Source organism: Euleptes europaea, chromosome 9 (genome assembly GCF_029931775.1).
Source record: "Euleptes europaea isolate rEulEur1 chromosome 9, rEulEur1.hap1, whole genome shotgun sequence".
NCBI lineage: Eukaryota > Metazoa > Chordata > Lepidosauria > Squamata > Sphaerodactylidae > Euleptes > Euleptes europaea.
This window is the reverse complement of record NC_079320.1, coordinates 85,379,454-85,399,283: the sequence shown is the minus strand read 5'-3', so window position 1 is coordinate 85,399,283 and position 19,830 is coordinate 85,379,454. Positions and strand designations below refer to the sequence as shown.

Sequence of the window (19,830 nt, the reverse complement as noted above, 5' to 3'; positions counted from 1 at the left end):
TTGGAAGCAACTCAAATTGAGGACTATGTATGACGGATCTCTCGAGACTTTGCCTTGTTTCTTGCATCAAGTGGACAGTTATATGCGAGAACAAGGACAACTTTTCCCCACGGAAGATAGCCGGGTGCGTTACGTAGCTTCCCTTCTGACAGGTAAAGCGGCTGACTGGATGGTCCTCCAGTTTGACACCCGCTCTCGTGCTATTCGTTCCCTCAACAACTTCATGACTGCCCTGAGAAGGAGGTTTGAGGACCCCTTCCTGGGGGAAAGAGCCAAAACGGAACTCTTACAATTAAAACAAGGCTCTGCTACAGTTCGAGAATTTGCCGATGAATTTCAACGACTGGCAAGTAAAATTGTAGGTTGGCCCGAGACCACCCTGATCCATCATTTCAGGGAAGCCTTGCATCCTGACATTCTGAACTGGTCTTACATGCGGGGCGATCCCGATACCCTCGAAGACTGGATCCTATTAGCCGAGGAAGTGGAAAGCCGCCGACGCTTTATTTCTCTCGTCCGTCAAAAGCACAAGGAAAAAGGCACCCAAAAGCCTCAACCCAAGGCACCACTGCTCGTCCCACGAAATCCCCCACGTCCGCCCCAGGAACGTGAAGCCCGATTTCAGAGGGGTGCCTGTCTTACTTGCGGGGAAATGGGCCACTTTGCAGCCGTTTGCCCGCGCCGCCAGGAATTATTTCGTCCCAGCACGACAACCCGCGCCCGAGGTCGTCCACCACGCAGAGGCACCGCGGCCACCCGCAGCGCAGCTCCGGGAAGACCCACACCCTCTGCACTCCATGCCGGGGACCCAGCCTCCCTGCCTACTACCAACGACCCCGCCGGGTCTCGGATTACAAGTGCCCCATTGGGGGACAACTTTCCCTCTTCGGATGAGGAAAATCCTTGGATTTCTCCAGCCTTAAACCTGGAATCTCCCCTCGACTTGTCAAAAAACGGCTCCGGTCTGTGGTGAATGGAGCGTCTCCACAGACCTCTCAGGATCTTCCTATCAAACCGAATGCTCCTACCAAAATCAAAGAAGTGGACTCCACCGTCTACGTGGATGCAGTTTTACAACAACTTAACGGTGGCCCACAAATCCCCGTCAAAGCACTAATTGACTCCGGTTGCTGTCGCACTCTCATAAGCGAAACCACTTTTGCTGCACTCAGAGCCGACTCTGAGGCTTTACCCGCCCCCGTCCAATTTGCCCAAATGGACGGAAGCCATTTCCAGGGGGGTCCAGTTGATCACCGCACCATAGGGGTGGCAATGGGAATTGGTTCCCACTGGGAACAAATAGACTTCACTATAGCCCCTATCCGATTTGAAGTGGTCTTGGGAATTAACTGGATTAAAGGACATAGTCCCAGTATTGATTGGGAAACAAACACTATCTCCTTCGCTAGTCCCACCTGCGACCAGCATCGGCAAAACTTTGCTCTGCTATATCCGCCCGTTCCAGCATTAACCTCTACTGCCCCAGCACCACCGGCTCTACCCGCTGTATACCGGGACTTTGAAGATGTCTTCGACCTTAGGGAATGTGATGCCTTACCCCCCCACCGGGCCTCAGACTGTGCGATTGAAGTGGTAAAGGACTGCACATTAACCAAGAGTAAGATTTACCCTATGAGCGCTTCCGAGCGCACTGTCCTCCGGGACTTTTTGGACAAAAACCTCGCCAGAGGGTTCATTCGCCCTTCGAATGCCCCAAACTCGGCCCCCGCGTTTTTCGTCCGGAAAAAAGAGGGCGACCTTCGCCTGTGCATTGACTTCAGAAAGCTCAATGCGGTTACCCAGACCAACGCCTATCCTATCCCATTAATATCAGATATTTTGGGACAATTACAGGAAGGCCGTGTGTTCTCTAAATTAGACTTGGTGGAAGCTTACTACCGAGTCCGTATCCGCGAAGGGGATGAGCACCTCACTGCCTTCTCTAGCTGTTTCGGAATGTATGAATTCCTTGTGATGCCGTTCGGATTAAAAGGGGCCCCGGGGGTCTTCATGCAACTCATCAATGAAATCCTACGTGACCTTCTATATCGTGGGGTGGTGGTCTACTTAGATGACATTCTCATTTATTCGAAAACTATGGACGAGCATGTGGCTCTGGTCAGGGAAGTTCTGCAACGCCTGCGTAACCATCAACTTTTCGCAAAACTAGCTAAGTGCGAATTTCACCAAAGCAAACTCACGTTTTTGGGATACATCATCTCCCACCAAGGTCTTCGCATGGACCCCGCCAAAGTCCAAGCCGTCCTCGATTGGACTCCCCCCACCAACCGTAAGCAAGTACAGCAATTTCTGGGATTTGCAAACTTCTATCGAGGATTCATCCCTAACTTCGCCCAGGTGGCTCTACCCATTACGGACCTACTGAAAACTAAGGGAAAAGTAAGCTCGGCTGCCTTGCCCTCCGCAAAAATCCTATGGACTGAGCAATGCCAAGCCGCCTTTCTGGCCCTCAAACGCCTCTTCACTTCGGAGCCGGTGCTACAGCACCCAGACCCAAATCAAATGTTCATTGTGCAAGTCGATGCTTCCGATGTAGCCATGGGAGGGGCTCTCCTCCAGCAAGGACCGGATGGTCTTCTTCACCCTTGCGCTTACTTTTCAAAAAAATTTGCGCACGCTCAATTGAACTGGCCCATCTGGGAGAAAGAGGCCTCAGCAGTTCATCATGCACTGACTCTATGGCGACAATTCTTGGAAGGGTCTAAAGTCCCCTTTGAGGTTTGGACCGATCACAAAAATCTAGCTGCCCTCACGGGGTCCCATAAGCTATCGGCGAAACAACAACGGTGGGCGGAGTTCTTTGCTCAGTTCCGTTTCACCCTGAAGCACGTCCCTGGGAAGCAGAACGTTCTCGCGGATGCCCTCTCCCGTTTACCACAATATCCGGTAAAACTCGAGAGACCCACCAACTCTCTGTTCACCCCTATGCAACGTGGGGCCCTACCTATGCTGGCTGTGCAAACTCGATCCCAGCATCAGCACACCTTACCCAACTTACAAGCTCCGCCAGCCCAACCGGCTGCCCAGCCGCCACCGCAACAGACCGGAGTTCCCGCCCTTCCTACCCCTCCGGCCGCCCAGCCGCCTGCAGTCTGCGCGCCGCCGCACGTAAGCACTAGCCCCATAACTGTTTCTAAGATCTCCATGGCCGACGGGGGGGCCCCCTCCAAAATCCCCATCTCCGAGTCCTTTTTAACTGTCCTTCGGGACCAGTGCCTTTTAGAATGCTCCGCTCATACCCTACCTCCTGGTGTTTTGGAACAAGGAGGGTCCTGGTACAAGGACTCGAAATTGTATGTACCCAAAGCTCTCCGGAAGGACGTTTTACATTTAGCTCATGGAGCCAAAACAGCTGGGCACTTTGGGTTTCTGAAAACCCTTCACTTATTGCGCAGACAGTTCTGGTGGGGGGGAATGCGTTCCGACATTGACTCCTTCATCCGCAGCTGTCCCGTTTGTGCCGCTGCGAAACGATCGCAGGGCAAACCCCCGGGACTGCTACAACCTCTTGAAACGCCCAGCAGACCTTGGGAAGTGATTGCTATGGACTTTATGACTGATCTCCCTCTCAGTGGGGGTAAAACTGTGTTGTGGGTTGTTACTGATTTGTTTTCTAAGCAAATACATTTGATTCCATGCGCAGGGATCCCCTCTGCTCAGAAACTGGCCCGCCTCTTCGTGACGCATATCTTTCGTTTACATTCGTTTCCGCGTAAGATAATTTGTGACCGCAGAAGTGGTTTCGTTTCTAAGTTTTGGAAAGCTTTCCTCAAGTTGGTGGGAGTGGAACAAGGGTTGTCTAGTGCATACCATCCTCAAACTGATGGTCAAACTGAACGTGTCAATGCTGTACTTGAATGTTATTTACGCTGTTATGTTAACTACCACCAGGATAACTGGGTGGAACTGTTACCTTTAGCAGAATATGCCTACAATAATGCCATGCATCAATCCACAGGTTTTAGCCCATTTTTTGCTGTGTATGGACAAGATTTCAGTCCTATCGCTCCTGCAGATGATGTAGAGGGGGAGGGGAACCCCGACATTGCCTCCTGGGCACACGCCCTCCGTACCACTTGGCCCTGGCTCGTTAGCAACCTCGACCGGGCCAAACGTAAATACAAAGCGCAAGCTGACAAACATCGCTCCCCCGGGGGTGATCTGCAAGTGGGTGCTTTGGTTTACCTTTCCACCAAAAATCTCCATTCCACCCAACCGTGCCATAAGCTCAGTGCTAAATTCATTGGCCCTTTCCCCATCACCCGGGTCATAAACCCTGTCACGGTGGAACTGGCTCTCCCCAAATCCTTGAGGCGTGTGCATCCTGTTTTCCACATTAGCCTCCTCAAACCCCATGTTGCTTCTCCACAGTGGCATCCGGACCCACCTCCTGCGCAACCCATCATGGTGGGGGGGGAGGAACACTTCGAAGTCTCCAAGATCCTTGACTCCCGTGTTCACCATGGCAACCTGCAATATTTAGTCCGTTGGAAACATTTCCCCCCTGCCTATGACGAATGGGTGCGTGCACGGGATGTCTCCGCCCCCGACCTCGTCGACGCCTTTCACATTGCTTACCCGGATAGGCCAGCCCCCTTGCGAACTGGGAGGGGGCCTTGAGGGGAGCAGAATGTCAGGCTGCTATCTCGGTTTCGTTATTGCCTCTGTCTCTGCGCTGTATTGTCTGCCCCCCAAGGTCGCATACCTAGGCCTGGGAACTCAGCTCCTGGGAAACTGTATTCAGTCTATGCGTGTAATCTCCCGCCTTTCCTGCCTTATAATATCTCCCAGCTAGTGAGTCTCTCATAGCTGTCATTTTATTCGTTTGCACTGTATGCCTATTTGACCAGTAAAAGCCATCTGTTTGGACTCTATATGACTTTGTGGTGATTTCTGGTTCTGTGGGCCAAGGGCTGACACCATTCTATTTGTCCCACACACTCGCTAATGGCGCTATACTCTGCTTCACATGAGCTAGTAGCCACAAATGTTTGCTTAAGGGACTTCCAATGAATTGGTGCCTTCCCCAGAAACAAGATGTACCCACTTGTTGATCTGGAATCTTTCTCATCTGCCCAGGATGCGTCCGCATACGCTGTCAGACTTCCTCTCTCTGCCCTCAGGTTTAACTGCTTATCCACGGTGCCCTTTAAATACCTAAGAACCCACTTAGCAGCCTTCCAGTCTCTTTGCTTTGGAGACATACAGCTTGATAAGTATCTGGTCTTGTCCAGCAAGCAAGGTACAGAAGGCTACCGACAAGAGACTGATATAGCTCTCTGTCACACTCCTCTTGCCCTTCTGTCTCATCTTTCACATACCCTGTGACCATTGGGGTATCCACAGCATTTGCATTTACTAAGTTAAACTTCTCCAGCAATTGCTGTATTTTTCTTGGTTGAGACAAAGAATAAAATCCCTCCTTGTCTCTGGGCAGCTTCACCTCTTCCTCCCTGTCGCGGGCAGGGCGGCTTCTTTTGCTTCCGTAGAGCAAGTTGCTGTGTGTGTGTGGGGGGGGGGACAAACCCCTTTCTGGCTGGAGGGGGAGCTCCGTCGGGGCTCGCTGGGGCAAGTTGCTGGGGGGGGCAAGCTCCTTTCTAGCTGGGGGGAGCTTTGTCGGGGCTCGCTGGGGCAAGTTGCTGGGGGGGAGAGCCCCTTTCTGGCTGGGGCGGGGGGGACCCCTTTCTGGTGGGGGGGAGCTTTGCTGGGGCAAGTGGCTGGGGGGGCAAGCCCCTTTCTGGCGGGGGGAGCTCCATCGGGGCTCGCTGGGGCAAGCTGCTGGGGGGGCACCCTCTTTCTAGCTGGGGGGAGCTCCGTCTGGGCTCGCTGGGGCAAGTTGCTGGGGGGGAAGAGCCCCTTTCTGGCTGGGGCGGGAGGGAACCCCTTTCTGGCGGGGGGGAGCTTTGCTGGGGCAAGTGGCTGGGGGGGCAAGCCCCTTTCTGGCAGGGGGGAGCTCCGTCAGGGCTCGCTGGGGCAAGTTGCTGGGCGGGCCACCCTCTTTATAGCTGGGGGGGAGCTCCATCTGGGCTCGCTGGGGCAAGTTGCTGGGGGGGACAAGCCCCTTTCTGGCTGGGGGGGAGCCCCAGCGGAGCAGTTCAAATCCCTCCCCTTCCCTGGACTCCCCGCCGCCCAGCTTTGAACCGCTCCGTGTTGGCACTTTGCGATAAATAAGTGGGTTTTGGGTTGCAGTTTGGGCACTCGGTCTCTAAAAGGTTCGCCATCACTGCTGTAGGACTTGGCTGCATTCTGATAGCCTAGGAAAAATAATTGTTTAGACCTTTTGCCACCCTTTCTTCTTTGATGCAAAGGTATATTGACCCAAGCTTTAGACCCAAAAATCCTCAAATGCTTTAAAGATGGGTTCTTCCCATATAACACTTTATAGAGGATGTCATTTATGCTTGAGGTCAAGTGGTTGATCAAGTAATTTGCAGTCTTGATCGCCTCTCCCCAAAATCTGGGTTTGAGCTGAGAGTCTTCCAGCAGAGCTTGCATCATTGATTGCAAGTATTGATTTCTGCGCTCTGCGACCCCATTCTCCTGTGGCACCCCGGGATTAGCAAGTCTCTGTTCAATGCCTTTACTTTCCAGCCACTGAGTCAGGGCATGTGATAAGAATTCTCCACTCCTATCATACTGTATCTTTTTTACTTTGAGGTTTAATTGCCTCTCAACCCTGGCAAGCCAATATTTGATAGTTTGACAAGCCTCACTCTTATTTTTCAAGAGATAAATCCATCCAAAACGGGTCCTGTCATCAACCACACATAATGCACATTTATTCTTGGACACACTGTCCGGATAGGGGCCACTCAGGTCCATGTGCACGAGCTCTAGGGGTTGGCTACTAACCCTGCTGCTGGCTTTTGCCACTGGACCCCTCCTACTCTTCACTGATTTGCAAACTGTGCAGTCCAAGAAAGAGTTGCACTTATTTACTTTCAGTTCACCCCCTAATGCCTCTAGGGTTTTCCTAAGAGTAGAATATGACATATGGCCAAGCCTCCTGTGGAGGAGATGCTGGCAGCCATCATGTGGTTTAGGGTTTAATGCTTCCACCGCATTAGACTCTTCTGAGCCACTGTGCACCACATAAACATCTTTGTTAATGTGCCCCTTTAACAACACAGCCTCATTTTTCTTAATCAGGCAGGCTTTGTCCTGAAACACCATCGTATATCCAGCCTGGGTGAGGGCTGAAACACTTAATAGATTATTTTCGAGCCCTGGGACACACAGCACAGACTTGAACGTGTGATTTAACGCAGGAAAAAACACCTCCCCCTCACATGACACCTCCAAACGCTTCCCATCTGCCAAACTTACATGACTCTTGGCAGAACATTTCTTTGCGTTTAACATTGCAGCAGAGTTAACAAAAACCTTGGAAGCTCCACTGTCAATTAGCCAGAGGCTGCTTGCTTCTCCAGCCTCTGCCAGTACTACAGAGGTATGTGAGGAATGTTCAGTCTGTTTACTCTGACGTCTCTTGGCCAGCTCATTAGGGCAGTCTCTTTTGAAGTGCTTTGTTGAGCCACAGCTGAAGCATTTCCTGACAAAGAGTACACACTCCTCCGGTTCCTCCTTGAAGCCACCGCTCCTCCGACCAGCTCCACGCGCTTGCTTCTGCTGCAAACTCTGCGCAGGGTAGACAAACGCCTCCCATCCTGGTGTCTTCGGCGATGTCATCGGCGAAGTCATCGGCGTTGTCATCCGCGTTGCCATCGGCGTAGACTGTTTGGGATGTCCCTCTCTCGCGTGACCCTCCCACTGCTGGGCTGCTGTCTGCCGCGATGATTGATGAGCTGCTCTTATCACCGGATGCGGTCTCGCCTGGGCTGCAGCCATCTCATCCTGGCTCTCCCACCGTCTTGCTTCATCTTCAAGAATTCTCCCCGACACGTACTCTGGTATTAAACGTGCCGCGTCCATACACTCCAGAGATGTTATCAGCACATGGTAGCTTTCATCTAGGGATCCTAGCATAATGTACATTCTGTCTTCTAGTGTGTAATTCTTCCCCCTCAGCAATAGCTGTCTGAAAATCTCCGCTAGATTCCTGAGGTGCTCGGCTGCCGGCGTGTGGGGTGATTTATGGCTTCGGTACAGCCTCCTCGTTAATGAGAGGATAGTCCCGGCTGAAGTCCGAAGATGCACCTGCTTCAAAGCCTCATAAAATTTTTGTACGTGTTGCTGCCAATAAAGAGTTTTTCCTTCTGGCTATATATCCAATAGTGGATTTAGACATTTATCATACCGCTCAATGACACCATCAATGAGAGACGATTTGCATGTGAGAAGCAGCAATCTTGGGTCAAGCTCCACCATCATCTGATGGCACCTTGCACAAAATTATTTTTCCGTATGGAATCCACGCATTCCAAACATGTCATCAATGAAATATCAAGTCATTAACACACCTATGTGAACTGGCTCATGGAGATTCAATTCAGATACCCATGGTTTACTTTAATCATAGTTTAGTCCCCAAATCAATGTTTGTGTTTCCAGACATACAGGCATCCTATGATTTAGAGCAGTCTGCTTTCATTTTCCACCTACTCAGCACCCAGTCCCTAGATGCAATGGTCTACAAAAGTAAAGCCATAGCCATAATGAAAGTTGACAATTCCCACCAAACTACAGTTAGCACAAACCACAGTTTGTACACCCACTTCAAACTATGACAGATTCTGGTTTGCCAACCAAACTATGGACTGACATTTTAGACATTCTTCTAAACCACAGGCAGACTTCCTTAACCGTGGCTTGGCCCAATGCCTGAACTGCATCAAAGGAACATATCTATGTGAATCAACTCTTAAAAGACCTGCAGAGAGATAGCAAATGTCAGCGGATAGACAATTTGCTCTCAAACAGCACAGTTCAAATCCCTGCTCTGCCTTGAATTCACTGGGCATCCATGAGCAAGTCACTCTGTCTCTGCCACCATTTCTATACAGCAAGACTAATAATCACCGACACCCTCATAAAAAGCACTTTAAAGATAACAGAAATGTATAATAATAAAAGTCTACTTTCTAGCCCATAACTGGTTTGGAAGCATGTAATTCTAGCAATACAATAATATAGTCAAATATGACATTATTTTTAAGACAATCCTGTGATCTGAACTATGGTTAACCTCCATATAATGGTAGTGGGGGAGATTTTACTACCAGTACTGCACAATCCAAGAGAAGTGCCTCCCTTAGAATATTGCCAAAAACCAGGATTGAATTCCCTGTAGAGTCTTCTGCCTGTGCCTATCTGGACAGTATCAAGTAAAGCACTATTGTCCATGGAAAGAGGAAACGGCTCCATGTTGGAGTTCTCGTTGTATGTATGAAAGGTACTGGCATTAACGGTTAAAAGGACCCAAGGCATCAGATCTGAGAAAGACCCTAGAGTTGGGACCAGCAAAGGTAAACATAAATGCCCTTCAGCAGCAATTGGTCTAACCCACCGTCAGGCCCATCTTTACCTTTTGACAAGCATCTGCCCTGCCACTCTTGGGGAAAAAAACACTGGACTAGATTAGAGATTTGAAATTTCTGGAAATTTTGGAGGTGGAGGTGTTTCCCCCCAGCTTTTCTTCCCCCATGATGCAAGTTCTGGAATCCAACACCTATGGCCATTGAACTACTCAGTGTGCCTGTCAGCATCTAACCTCACCAGAGCTGGCAGAAGAGTCTGTCTTTTCCCTCTTTAAATGTTTTATTTTTTGCAACGTCTGCCTGACATAAGTTTTCTTAAGAATATTGCAGAATATTTATTTTTCATTTTTTCTTTGTCCCTCATAAAAGAGTATTACATGGATTTTAACACACATTTTCGGAAAAATTGAAATATATGCAATACTTAACCTCTTATCAAGATTAAACTTACTTGACTGTTTTTACAACATAGCATGTATCATTTGCATACAAAATTGCATACTTACAAAATTCAAAAGCATAAATGCCTTCATTTTCTGCAAGCTAAATTGCAAGAAATTGCAAATGCACCTTATCCTGAAGAAAGAGAATGGCAACCAGCTACACCCTATGCTTCCATGGCATATGTATCTAAATTTCTGCCATCTGAGAGGCAGGAAAAGAAAAATGAAAAACACCAAATTTTGCACTAAACAAAAGAAAGGGACAGAAAGAGTCTCATACGGTTTTGGCAATCTGAGAGGAAAGAAAAACTAAAAATTGAGAACAAAAAGCTCAAATTTTGTAATAAACAAAAGGAAGTGTGTTATGGGACAGAAACAGCCTCATACAGTCACAATAGGACTAGCACCATATGTCGATAGTGTGTTAAATTCTGTAATACTGAAAATGCTGTAAATATTACCGCAGAAACTTGGACGTTTTAAAATGCTAGAAGGGGCTCCAGGAAAAACTTATTTGACCCAGGTTGTCCTGGTCAGTGGGTGGAGAAATGGAAGGATTAAAACTGCTGAGAGCCAGGAGAGAAGTCTCTTTTGGCTGCCTTGCCTTGCATCCACTCTCTGACAAGTGGGACAGGATTAACAATATTCCCTCACATCCTGTGCTAACTTGGGCCAGTAAAAGTTCAACAAAAGCCTTTGCCTAGTCTTGTTGATCCTCAGATGCCCTGCACATGGAATATCATGAGCCAACTCCATGAGTCTCTTCCCGTACTTCCCTAGAACCACCAGCTGTCTAACCGAACCCCAGGATGCCTTTCTGCCCTGCAGAAACCAGAGGCTATACAACTGGCCCTGCTTCCAAACTACTTGTTCAGAGATAGTCTCAGAAATTCTACCTCTTGGTCCACAGCTACTTGACGAAGCCGTTCCAAACTAGGGTCACCCTGAACCTCGTCCAGGAACTCCTCCTGCTCCCCCAAGCATTCAGCTATCTGCTCTTCTGAGCCAACACTAGCCTCACTACCCTTCAAAACTCCTGTGGAATCTGCACCTCTCCCTCTGTCTCCTCCACCGGCCCTCCCTGGAGGCAAGACAGGTCTTCCTCCTCACTAGGTGTCAGGATCAGGCATCTATCCCTAGCATCTCATAAGCAAACTCATCCAGGCAGGTAGCTCTGAAGCAGTAATACTTTATTAGGAGCAAAAAGACAGATTAAAGGGCTGACTGCCTGCAGGCTGGTGAGGCCAGTAATGGGGAACACAGGCAGGTTACATGCTTAAAATACTACGGACTGAAAAGATAAACATTGCTAAGCAACCCTGAGATAAGCAGTTCCCAGGAAGATAGCCTAAACCTTACCACAGCTGCAGAAAACAGGATGAGCGAAACTGTACACAGACGTTCATAGGCATGAGAACCAAGGACTTGACGTGTCGCCAGAACCTGGCCTAATTCATGTCAAGAGCCTTTGCTTTAGCTAAAAGGCAAAGGCCTGACACTAGGGAAATCCAGTCTCCAACTGGATTCCCCTGCTACCCTTCCCCTGCTACCTCTGTCTTCTAACCTCTACTGCACTGAAGTGAGACAGATCCTCTTCCTCACCAGGAAGAACCACAACCTCTGGCTGCTCCTGGGGAGAACTGCACCCTTCCCCCTCCTGGGAGACCCCTCCCTCTGGGTCTGAGATGGGCTGGCCCTCCCCTTCCTGGGTCAACTGGGCTCCCTCTTCTCCTACAGTAACCTGAGCCACTTCTTCCCCCCTGGGTGGTGGAGCGCTTGATTCTGCAGAGACGCTTTCTTCCCCCCACCCCACCCCTTAGGGCCTGGCTGTGCATTACCACATTTACTGAGTACTGGCCCCCCAGGGTCACTGAAGAATTTGTGTCAGAATACGCCAAAACCAACCAGTCTCTCAACCATACCAGTTCTACATAATCACCCCAGGCTTCAGCAGGTTCCATGGTGGTGAAGAGGCACTCATGGTTAGCCACAGCCACTTGCTCTTCTTTCACTTTAGGGGTGGTTGGTGCTTTTGGAGTGGGTTTGGAGGCCTCTGCTTGTAACTGGGGACAGGCAGCCCTTAAGTAGCCTATACCTCCACAGTTAAAGTACTTCCTGACCTGGGGCCAGTTCCAATTAGCCAAATCAGGGGCTTTCTTAACCTCTGCCTGAACAGAAGCCCCTTCCCTTTTGGGTTGAGAATCAACCTTCCCACCCCTCTGGAACCCTTTCCCTTCCCTTTCCAATTGAGAAATCCTCCAGTCCAACCCCTCCCTGTCCAGCACCAGCTCATCCACCAGTTCTGAAACTTCAGAAGCATCCTTGGGCCTTTTGTCCTTTACCAGACATTTCAGCTCCTTGGGAAGTTTGGAATAAAATGGGTCTAGCACCATTAACTGGAATAAAGCCTCAAAGTCCCCTACTTTTGCTTCTTCCACCCATCTCCTCCCAATCTCACTCATCTTTATCACATATTCTGAATAGATCTTGCATTGCTGTGGGGATAAGCCCCTAAACTGGTTTCGAAAATGCTCCGCCCCCAGTTTGAACCTTTTAAAAACTGTGGTTTTGAAATCTTTAAAAGTTACTTCCCCTCTCCACCCTGGGCATGCTATGGTAGATGGTAGCCAGTTCCCCACTCAAGATGCTACAATTTTACGTATTGGTAAACAATTTTTATTGGTATAAACAATTTTTAGATGGTATATCACACCGATGGATATTAAAAAAATGGATGAGTCATATGATAGTCGATGTTGGAAAGATAGTCGATGTAAAGATAAAGACGGAACATATTTTCATATGTGGTGGACATGCAAGAAAGTCAAGAAATTTTGGATACAAATACATCAAGAAATGCAGAAAATTTTAAAAATAAAATTTCCGTTAAATCCAGAGATTATGTTACTAGGAGTGGAACCTAATAATTTGGACAGGAACTTGGGTTCGGCTATATGACAACAGCGGCCAGATTGATACTGGCAACATTTTGGAAACAGGAGGACCTTCCAGATGTAGAAAGATGGCAACAGAAAATGGATGAATTCGTGGTGATGGCCAGACTGACTGGCTTGTTGAGAGAGAAGACAACTGATGAATTTCAACGAAAATGGAAAAGCTATTTGGACTATGTTCAACAAAAGGGATAGATTGATAGATGTAAGATTTGGAATATATAAATTTATAATTAGAATAGACGGAATTTAATATGCAAACCATACTGATAATGTAGAAGACTTTTTGAGATGTATGATGAAACAGACTCCCCGAAGGAGTATAAACTGTGTGAATGGATGTGTCATTTTATGTTTGTTTGTATATATTGAAAATTTAATAAAATATTTATAAAAAAATAAAGAAGATGCTACAGAGGTATGCCATATAGTCTGCCTCTGCAACCTCCCACTGGCTAGCTGCTTTCTCAAAATTAGCAAGATATACTGAGGGGACTTCCCCCTCCCTGTATGGAGCAAAATCTTTGGGGATAACTTTGATTTTCCTGCTTTGGTCAGCCTGCAGGTGCATCATCTCGAGGTGCTCCTCTTGCATCTTCTCCCTCCTTTCCTGCAGCTTTTCCTCCCTCTCAAGTTCTCTCATGCGGGCTTCTCTCTCCTCCCTCCTCTCCTGTAGCCACAACCTTTCCAGCTCTAATTCCTCGAGCAGGACCTTGTCCTGTGGCCTTTGGTGCCCAGCTGCTGCTGCCCCTACTGATGTGCCACTGCTTAGCAGGAGAGCCTTCATCTCATCTGCAGTCCTATTCTCACAGTTTATCCACTGCTTCTGGCATTCTTCTTGCAGCTTGTGCTTTGACATCTTTATTATTCTCACTTGCTCTGCCAGTTCCATCCTAGCTAGTCTGATCTGCCCCTACTCCAGTCGACCCGGAAACAAAACATCCATTGCTCTCTCTGTGTATGTGAAAGCCAAATTTAAACTTCTGGCCAATCATGTTCTCTATTTGGTCAAATCCCACCGCTACCACCAGATGTGGCGGAACAGGCCTGCTCAGACTTGCAGGCCCTATTCCACCTTGACGAGCAAGAAGACATGCTCAGGTGAGATGGGGCATGGTCCCGGAGATGGGAGTAAAAATTTAGAGAGGTAATGTGGTAGAGTGCCAAACTATAATGTGAGATACCCAGGTTCAAAACCTGCACTACCAATGATATTTATAAAAATCATGTATGGATAGAGAGGTCTCCTTCTCCCACTCCCATTATACTAGGACTTGGGGGCACCAATGAAGGTGATGGGCAACTGATTCAAACAAACAAAAGGAAGTCCTTCTTCACCCAGACTAGTGATTCAGTTGTGGTATACACTGCAAGAGAAGGCAGTGATGGCCACAAGCAAAAGGGGATGAGATAAATTCATGGAGATCCATCAGTAGCTACTAGTCATGGTACTTAAAAGTACCCTCCACATTCAGAGGCAGTAAACCTCAGAATGCCACTGCCAGGAGGAAACATCAGTGAAGGCATTGACCTCTGTTGCTTGTTTCTTGGTACCCTAGGGCAGGGGTCCCCGTTGTGGGGCCTGTGGGCACCATGGCGCCCACTTACCTCTTTCCGGGCACCCATTCAGTGTTTTTAGAAAGTGGGCAGGGCTAGGTGGAGCTTTTGCCCAGCAAGGCTTCTAATTGGCCATTGGAGATTTAACTTGCTGTGTGTGTGTGTGTGTGTAAAGTGCAGTCAAGTCGCAGCCGACTTATGGTGACCCCTTACGGGGTTTTCATGGCAAGAGACTAACAGAGGTGGTTTGCCAGTGCCTTCCTCAGCACAGCAACCCTGGTATTCCTTGGTGGTCTCCCATCCAAATACTAACCAGGGCTGACCCTGCTTAGCTTCTGAGATCTGACAAGATCAGGCTAGCCTGGGCCATCCAGGTCAGGGTTAACTTGCTGTGCAGATGTTTAAAAATATTGCTTTAGCAGCAGCTGCCACCAAAGCACAAGCACTGTGTGATGGAAGATAAGCTGAGGCTGCCATTGTATGGTTGGCTCCACCTCCTGCAGCAGCCATTTTATGACTGTGCCTGCTCCACTGTGTCAAAGGTGGCCACAGGCTCAAAAAGGCTGGGAATCCCTGCTCTATGGCAGCTGGTTGGCTGCTATGTGAATAGATAGACCACCATATCTGGAATAGATATGGAATAGATAGAAGCTGGAATAGATAGACCACCATATCGTAAAAACGGGGCCTGGTATATAAGCAGGAAAAGAATTGAACAGGAAAAGTCCATCAGATACCTAGGGGTGACTTTCCAATTGAACGGACTAAAAACGGAACACCATAGACGGGCAGCGAATGTAGCTGAAAGATCATCCTACAGTATAATAAAATTTTACCGCGCAAGGGGAGCCTATTTTATCCCAGCTGCCCTAAGATGGTTCAAGGCAAAGTCTTTGACCCAGATGCTATATGGAACCTTATTGGGTTCTTCGAGGTCCAGCTATGCTCCGCTGGAGCGGGTCCAAGCCAAATTCCCTAGAGCAATACTTCAAGTACCACCATGCGTATCAAACTCTTGGGTACACCTGGAAACTTGGATGTTAAAGATAGAGGATAGGATCAGTCCTTCCTCCATTTACCTTTGACTGATAGTGATAGGTGCAACTGAAGGCCTTCTGCCTTTGCTCCTTGGTGATGATTTTAAACCCAGATGGTGGCAACAGACTGAAAGGAGAGTCACAAGCCTAGGATTCTCCACCCACTCTCTGTTAGAGCTTAACACTGATCACGCAAAGCAATTAATCAGGCAGAGGTTTTTTGACATTGAACGTCAAAATGAGCTTGTGAACTCTCCGGCGTTTTTGGCCCCAGACAATAATAGGTATGTGTTAGCGCCAGCAGAATATCTTTCATATCTGGAAATGAACAAACAAGGAAGGGATTTTTTGCTTGCTGGAAGTTCTGCCCTGCCCTCAGCGATCCTAGAAGAGATTACCAAGGTCAGAATGATGTCCCTGTAAGTCAGGTGAAGTTGAATCTACTGCGCATGTCTTTTTCAGGTGTTCTTTCTACCAGGAAGTCTGATGCAGGCTAATTTCCCCTCTCCTTGATCTAATAAAGGATAGTTCCGAGGAAGGGAGGCTGAGGAATCTCCTATGGGATGGGTCAGACCAGAGGGTGAAGCAAGTAGCGAAATTCTGTACCACAATATATAAGATCCGTCAGACAAAGCTGGGGTTTGGTAATTTAACTTAAAAAGGAGAATGTTTTATTAATTCAAGGTCTGTTTAAATTATATAAACTGTCTATCCTACAGTTTTAGTTATTGTATATTCTCCAGTTTTATTTCTGTAACTGATATGAATGTTTTTAATGGCATTTACCGTATTAATAAATAAATCTGATAGACCACCAGTTTGATCCAGCAGGGTTCGTCTTATGTTCTTATCATTTGAAGTACAATGAATGAGATCTTGATAGATGGAGTGCCGTATGATGGAATGGTTATATTATTTTGTCAGGTGCAGGAAAACAGAAAAAGCCCCACTATTATTATGTAAAACACTGGCCAACTTAAAGTCTGCCCCCCACCCTCTTACACAAACACACACAGTCAGCAGAGCCTACCACAAAGAGTTTGTTGTGAGGATAAAAAAGAAGGGAAGAAAGACCCACAATCTCTTTGTAGGAAGGCCAGGAGGCAGATGTACTAGAGACATACTCAGTGGCTCAGGAGCCACAGTGGCTCTTCTTAGCACCATTCCCCAATGTGCCACCTGCCCCATGTTCCAGGAAACTGGAGTAGGCCACTGCCTGGTAGGTGGATCACACTGTGAAACAGCCACCATTGGAGGGAATGGAGAATGGGTAAGCCGCTAACTTTCCTGAGCTCCAGGCCTAATGCCTGGGAAGGAAGCACAATCCACTCCAGCCACCCCTCCACCTACCCCTTGCCACAGCCTCTTGGTATAATTATATACTTAATATTAACAGTTACATTATTGTATATAAGGTTGCCAGCTCCAGCTTGGGAAATTCCTGGAGATTTGGGGGTGTTACCAGTGAAGGGTGGTGTTTGGGGAGGGATTTCACCTAGAATCTACAGTATACCATAGAGTCCACCCTCCAAAGCTGCCATTTTCTCCAGGGAAATTGATCTCTGTATTTTGGAGACCAGTTTTAATTCTGGGAGGCTGGCAACCCTATTTCATGCTTGGAAGTAGCCACGTGGCTTTTGTGGTGGGAGGGTAATTGTGGTTCTCCACAAGACTCCTCTGTGTCTGACATAATGGCTTCTTTATTAAGCGACAGGGATCTCAAGGCTACATTGTTAGTGGCAAGATTTATTTCAGTCCTTATATCCCTCAAACATTAGATTTACGCTATTCAAGATCAACGGATCAAGGAGCTTCCAAGGGATAAAGGAAAGGAAGTAGCCACGTGGCTTTTGTGGTGGGGGGTAATTGTGGTTCTCCACAAGACACCAAATCAAGCCTCACTGTGCTAGAGAAAGCACTGCCACCCTTCCCCACATAGGTAGGGTTGCCAACCTCCAGGTACTAGCTTGAGATCTCCTGCTATTACAACTGATCTCCAGCCAATAGATCAGTTCACCTGGAAAAAATGGCTGCATTGGCAATTAGACTCTATGGCATTGAAGTCCCTCTCCTCCCCAAGCCCCGCCCTCCCCAGGCTCCGCCCCAAAAACCTCCCGCCGATGGTGAAAAGGGACTTGGCAACCCTACACATAGGGTTGCCAACTCTGGGTTGGGAAACACCTGGAGATTTGGGGTGTTGGGCCTGGGGCAGGTGGGTTTGGGGAGGGGAGGGACCTCAGCAAGGTATAATGTCATAGAGTCCACTCTCCCAAGCAGCCATTTTCTCCAAGAGATCTTGGTCATCTGTAATACTGGGAAATCTCCAGGCAGCTCCTGGAGGTTGGCAACCCTGCCACAGGAAGCCTTCTAAAGTAGGGCATGGCTATTATTAACAAACTGGGGGGCAGCAGGACTAATCGGGATTCGAACCCACGTCCGGCAGTCCCGCTCCCCGTCCAGAGCGCCTGACGCTCGCGTCGCCAGGTCGGTCCAGGCGTCGACGTCGCGAGACTCTGCGAGACTGTCTGACCGACTGACCTTGCCGGAGGTGCCGTCGCCCACCACCACGATCTTGAGCTGCCGGTCGGGGCGCTCCTCCTCCTCCTCCGAGTCCGACATCGCCCGGCGGCCAGGAGGAGCCCCGCGCTCATTCGCTCCTCACGGCGGCAACGGAAGCAAAACCAGCGCCGCCGCCATCTTGCGCCCCCTCGACGCCGGTCGCTATGGCCGGCGCTGGACGAGACCATGTGGCAGAACGAGAGGGGGGGACAGGGAAGGAAGGCGATGAAGACGGCCGAATCTGCGGCGGGGGTGGGGGTTTACTAAGATGACGAAGGACAGGGGAAGAATTCGTGGAAGGCTTAAGAAGCGCGGGGCCGGAAAAAGCGGGAGCGAGAATGGGCTCCCTGTGGGATTGATCACGAGTGCCGTCGCCCCTTCTACAAATTAATGGTTTAGTCCAAAGCGGCTGGCGTCACGGTTCGGGCTGCTAGTGACGCCCGGCGTGGTAACTAAGGCCCTTGGAGGGTGAAAGGTGACTCGCTAAGAGGAACGCCCCTTTTACCTAATATGGTAAAAAGTGAGTCGCAGGAAGTCTGCCCTTGGCGCCCGGGAAAGAGGAGCGCATGCGTATTGCTTTCAGATGGGGGCGGGGTGTTGGTTCTGAATCTGCAAGGTGGGAAATGTGCGGCCCGGTGGGGGTTTTTAAATTTTTTTTACAATGAATGCATTTTGAGTTTAAAAAACCACAGACCGTTGTTTTTATCTTTATTGATGAGGACTAGAAATAATTTAATTTACACAAATAAGCAATAATTTAAACAAAGAGAAAATGTTTTGAAAATAATAATCACATTGCCGGTGGCGCAGAATGTTAAGCTGCAGTACTGCAGTCAAAAGCTCTGCTCAGTACCTGAGTTCGATCCTGACGGACGTCGGTTTCAGGTAGTCAGCTCAAGGTTGACTCAGCCTTCCATCCTTCCGAGGTCGGTCAAATGAGTACCCAGCTTGCTGGGGGTAAAGGGAAGATGACTGGGGAAGGCCCTGGCAAACCACCCCTTAAAACAAAGTCTGCCTTGGAAACGTCAGGATGTGACGTCACTCCATGGGTCACGAATGACCCGGTGCTTGCACAGGGGACCTTTACCTACTATCTTCTTCTGTTGTTTGTGAATATGCAAAAAGAGTTATTAAGGACGGTGTTCCCTTGTTTTTAATATGCAGAAGAAGATTGTTGACATGGGTTGCCAACTCCAGGCTGGGAAATTGCTGGAAATTTGGGGATGGAGCCTGGGGAAGAGAGGGACCAGAGTGGGGTATGATGTCCTGGAGCCCACCCTCCAATGCAGCCATTTTCTCCAGGGGAGCTGAGCTCTGTAGTCTGGAGATAGTTGTAACTCTGAGAGATTTCCAGGCCACACCTGGAGGTTGACAACCCTACCTGTACCTCCTTGTTTTCCTTGGCATTTGGTCATCCTTGAAAAGGAGGACAATGGGCATATACAATAATACAATATATGCAATAATACAAAATAATAGAGCAAAAATAGAATTTGATTAAAGGTGGATGTTGGGTCTGAAATGACTATAGAGGTCTAGTCTATGTCCCGATAATGGGATGTGCTCAGAGAATGTCAAAAGTGTTCTAGATGCTGGTATGTGTTTGGCCCAAGTGGTGCGGGGGGTGGGGGCATTACAAAAGGCAGGAACTCTGCAACCAGTGTTCAGAATTGCCTGTTATACATTATTCTGTTACTCAAGGCACAATCCTAAAGCCACTCTATAAACTGCTTAAGATATCAACTGAGCCCCACACTGGTGGAACACACAGATTGTAAATTGGGATGGGGGGGGGCTATGCCAGCCCAGCACAGCACTAAGG

The 19,830-nt window shown here is 48.6% G+C and overlaps 1 protein-coding gene across 3 annotated transcripts in view; it reads right to left on the bottom strand.

Moving 5' to 3' along the window:
- RAB28 (RAB28, member RAS oncogene family) overlaps window positions 1-18,074 on the bottom strand; it is a 111,251-nt gene extending 93,177 nt beyond the window's left edge. For all 3 annotated transcript variants that reach the window (XM_056855388.1, XM_056855389.1, XM_056855390.1), the window contains exon 1: window positions 17,988-18,074. In XM_056855388.1, coding sequence (XP_056711366.1) covers window positions 17,988-18,068 — 81 coding nt within the window. In that variant the 5' untranslated portion in view covers window positions 18,069-18,074. The remainder of the gene's footprint in view (window positions 1-17,987) is intronic.
- Between the last annotated feature and the right edge of the window lie 1,756 nt (window positions 18,075-19,830).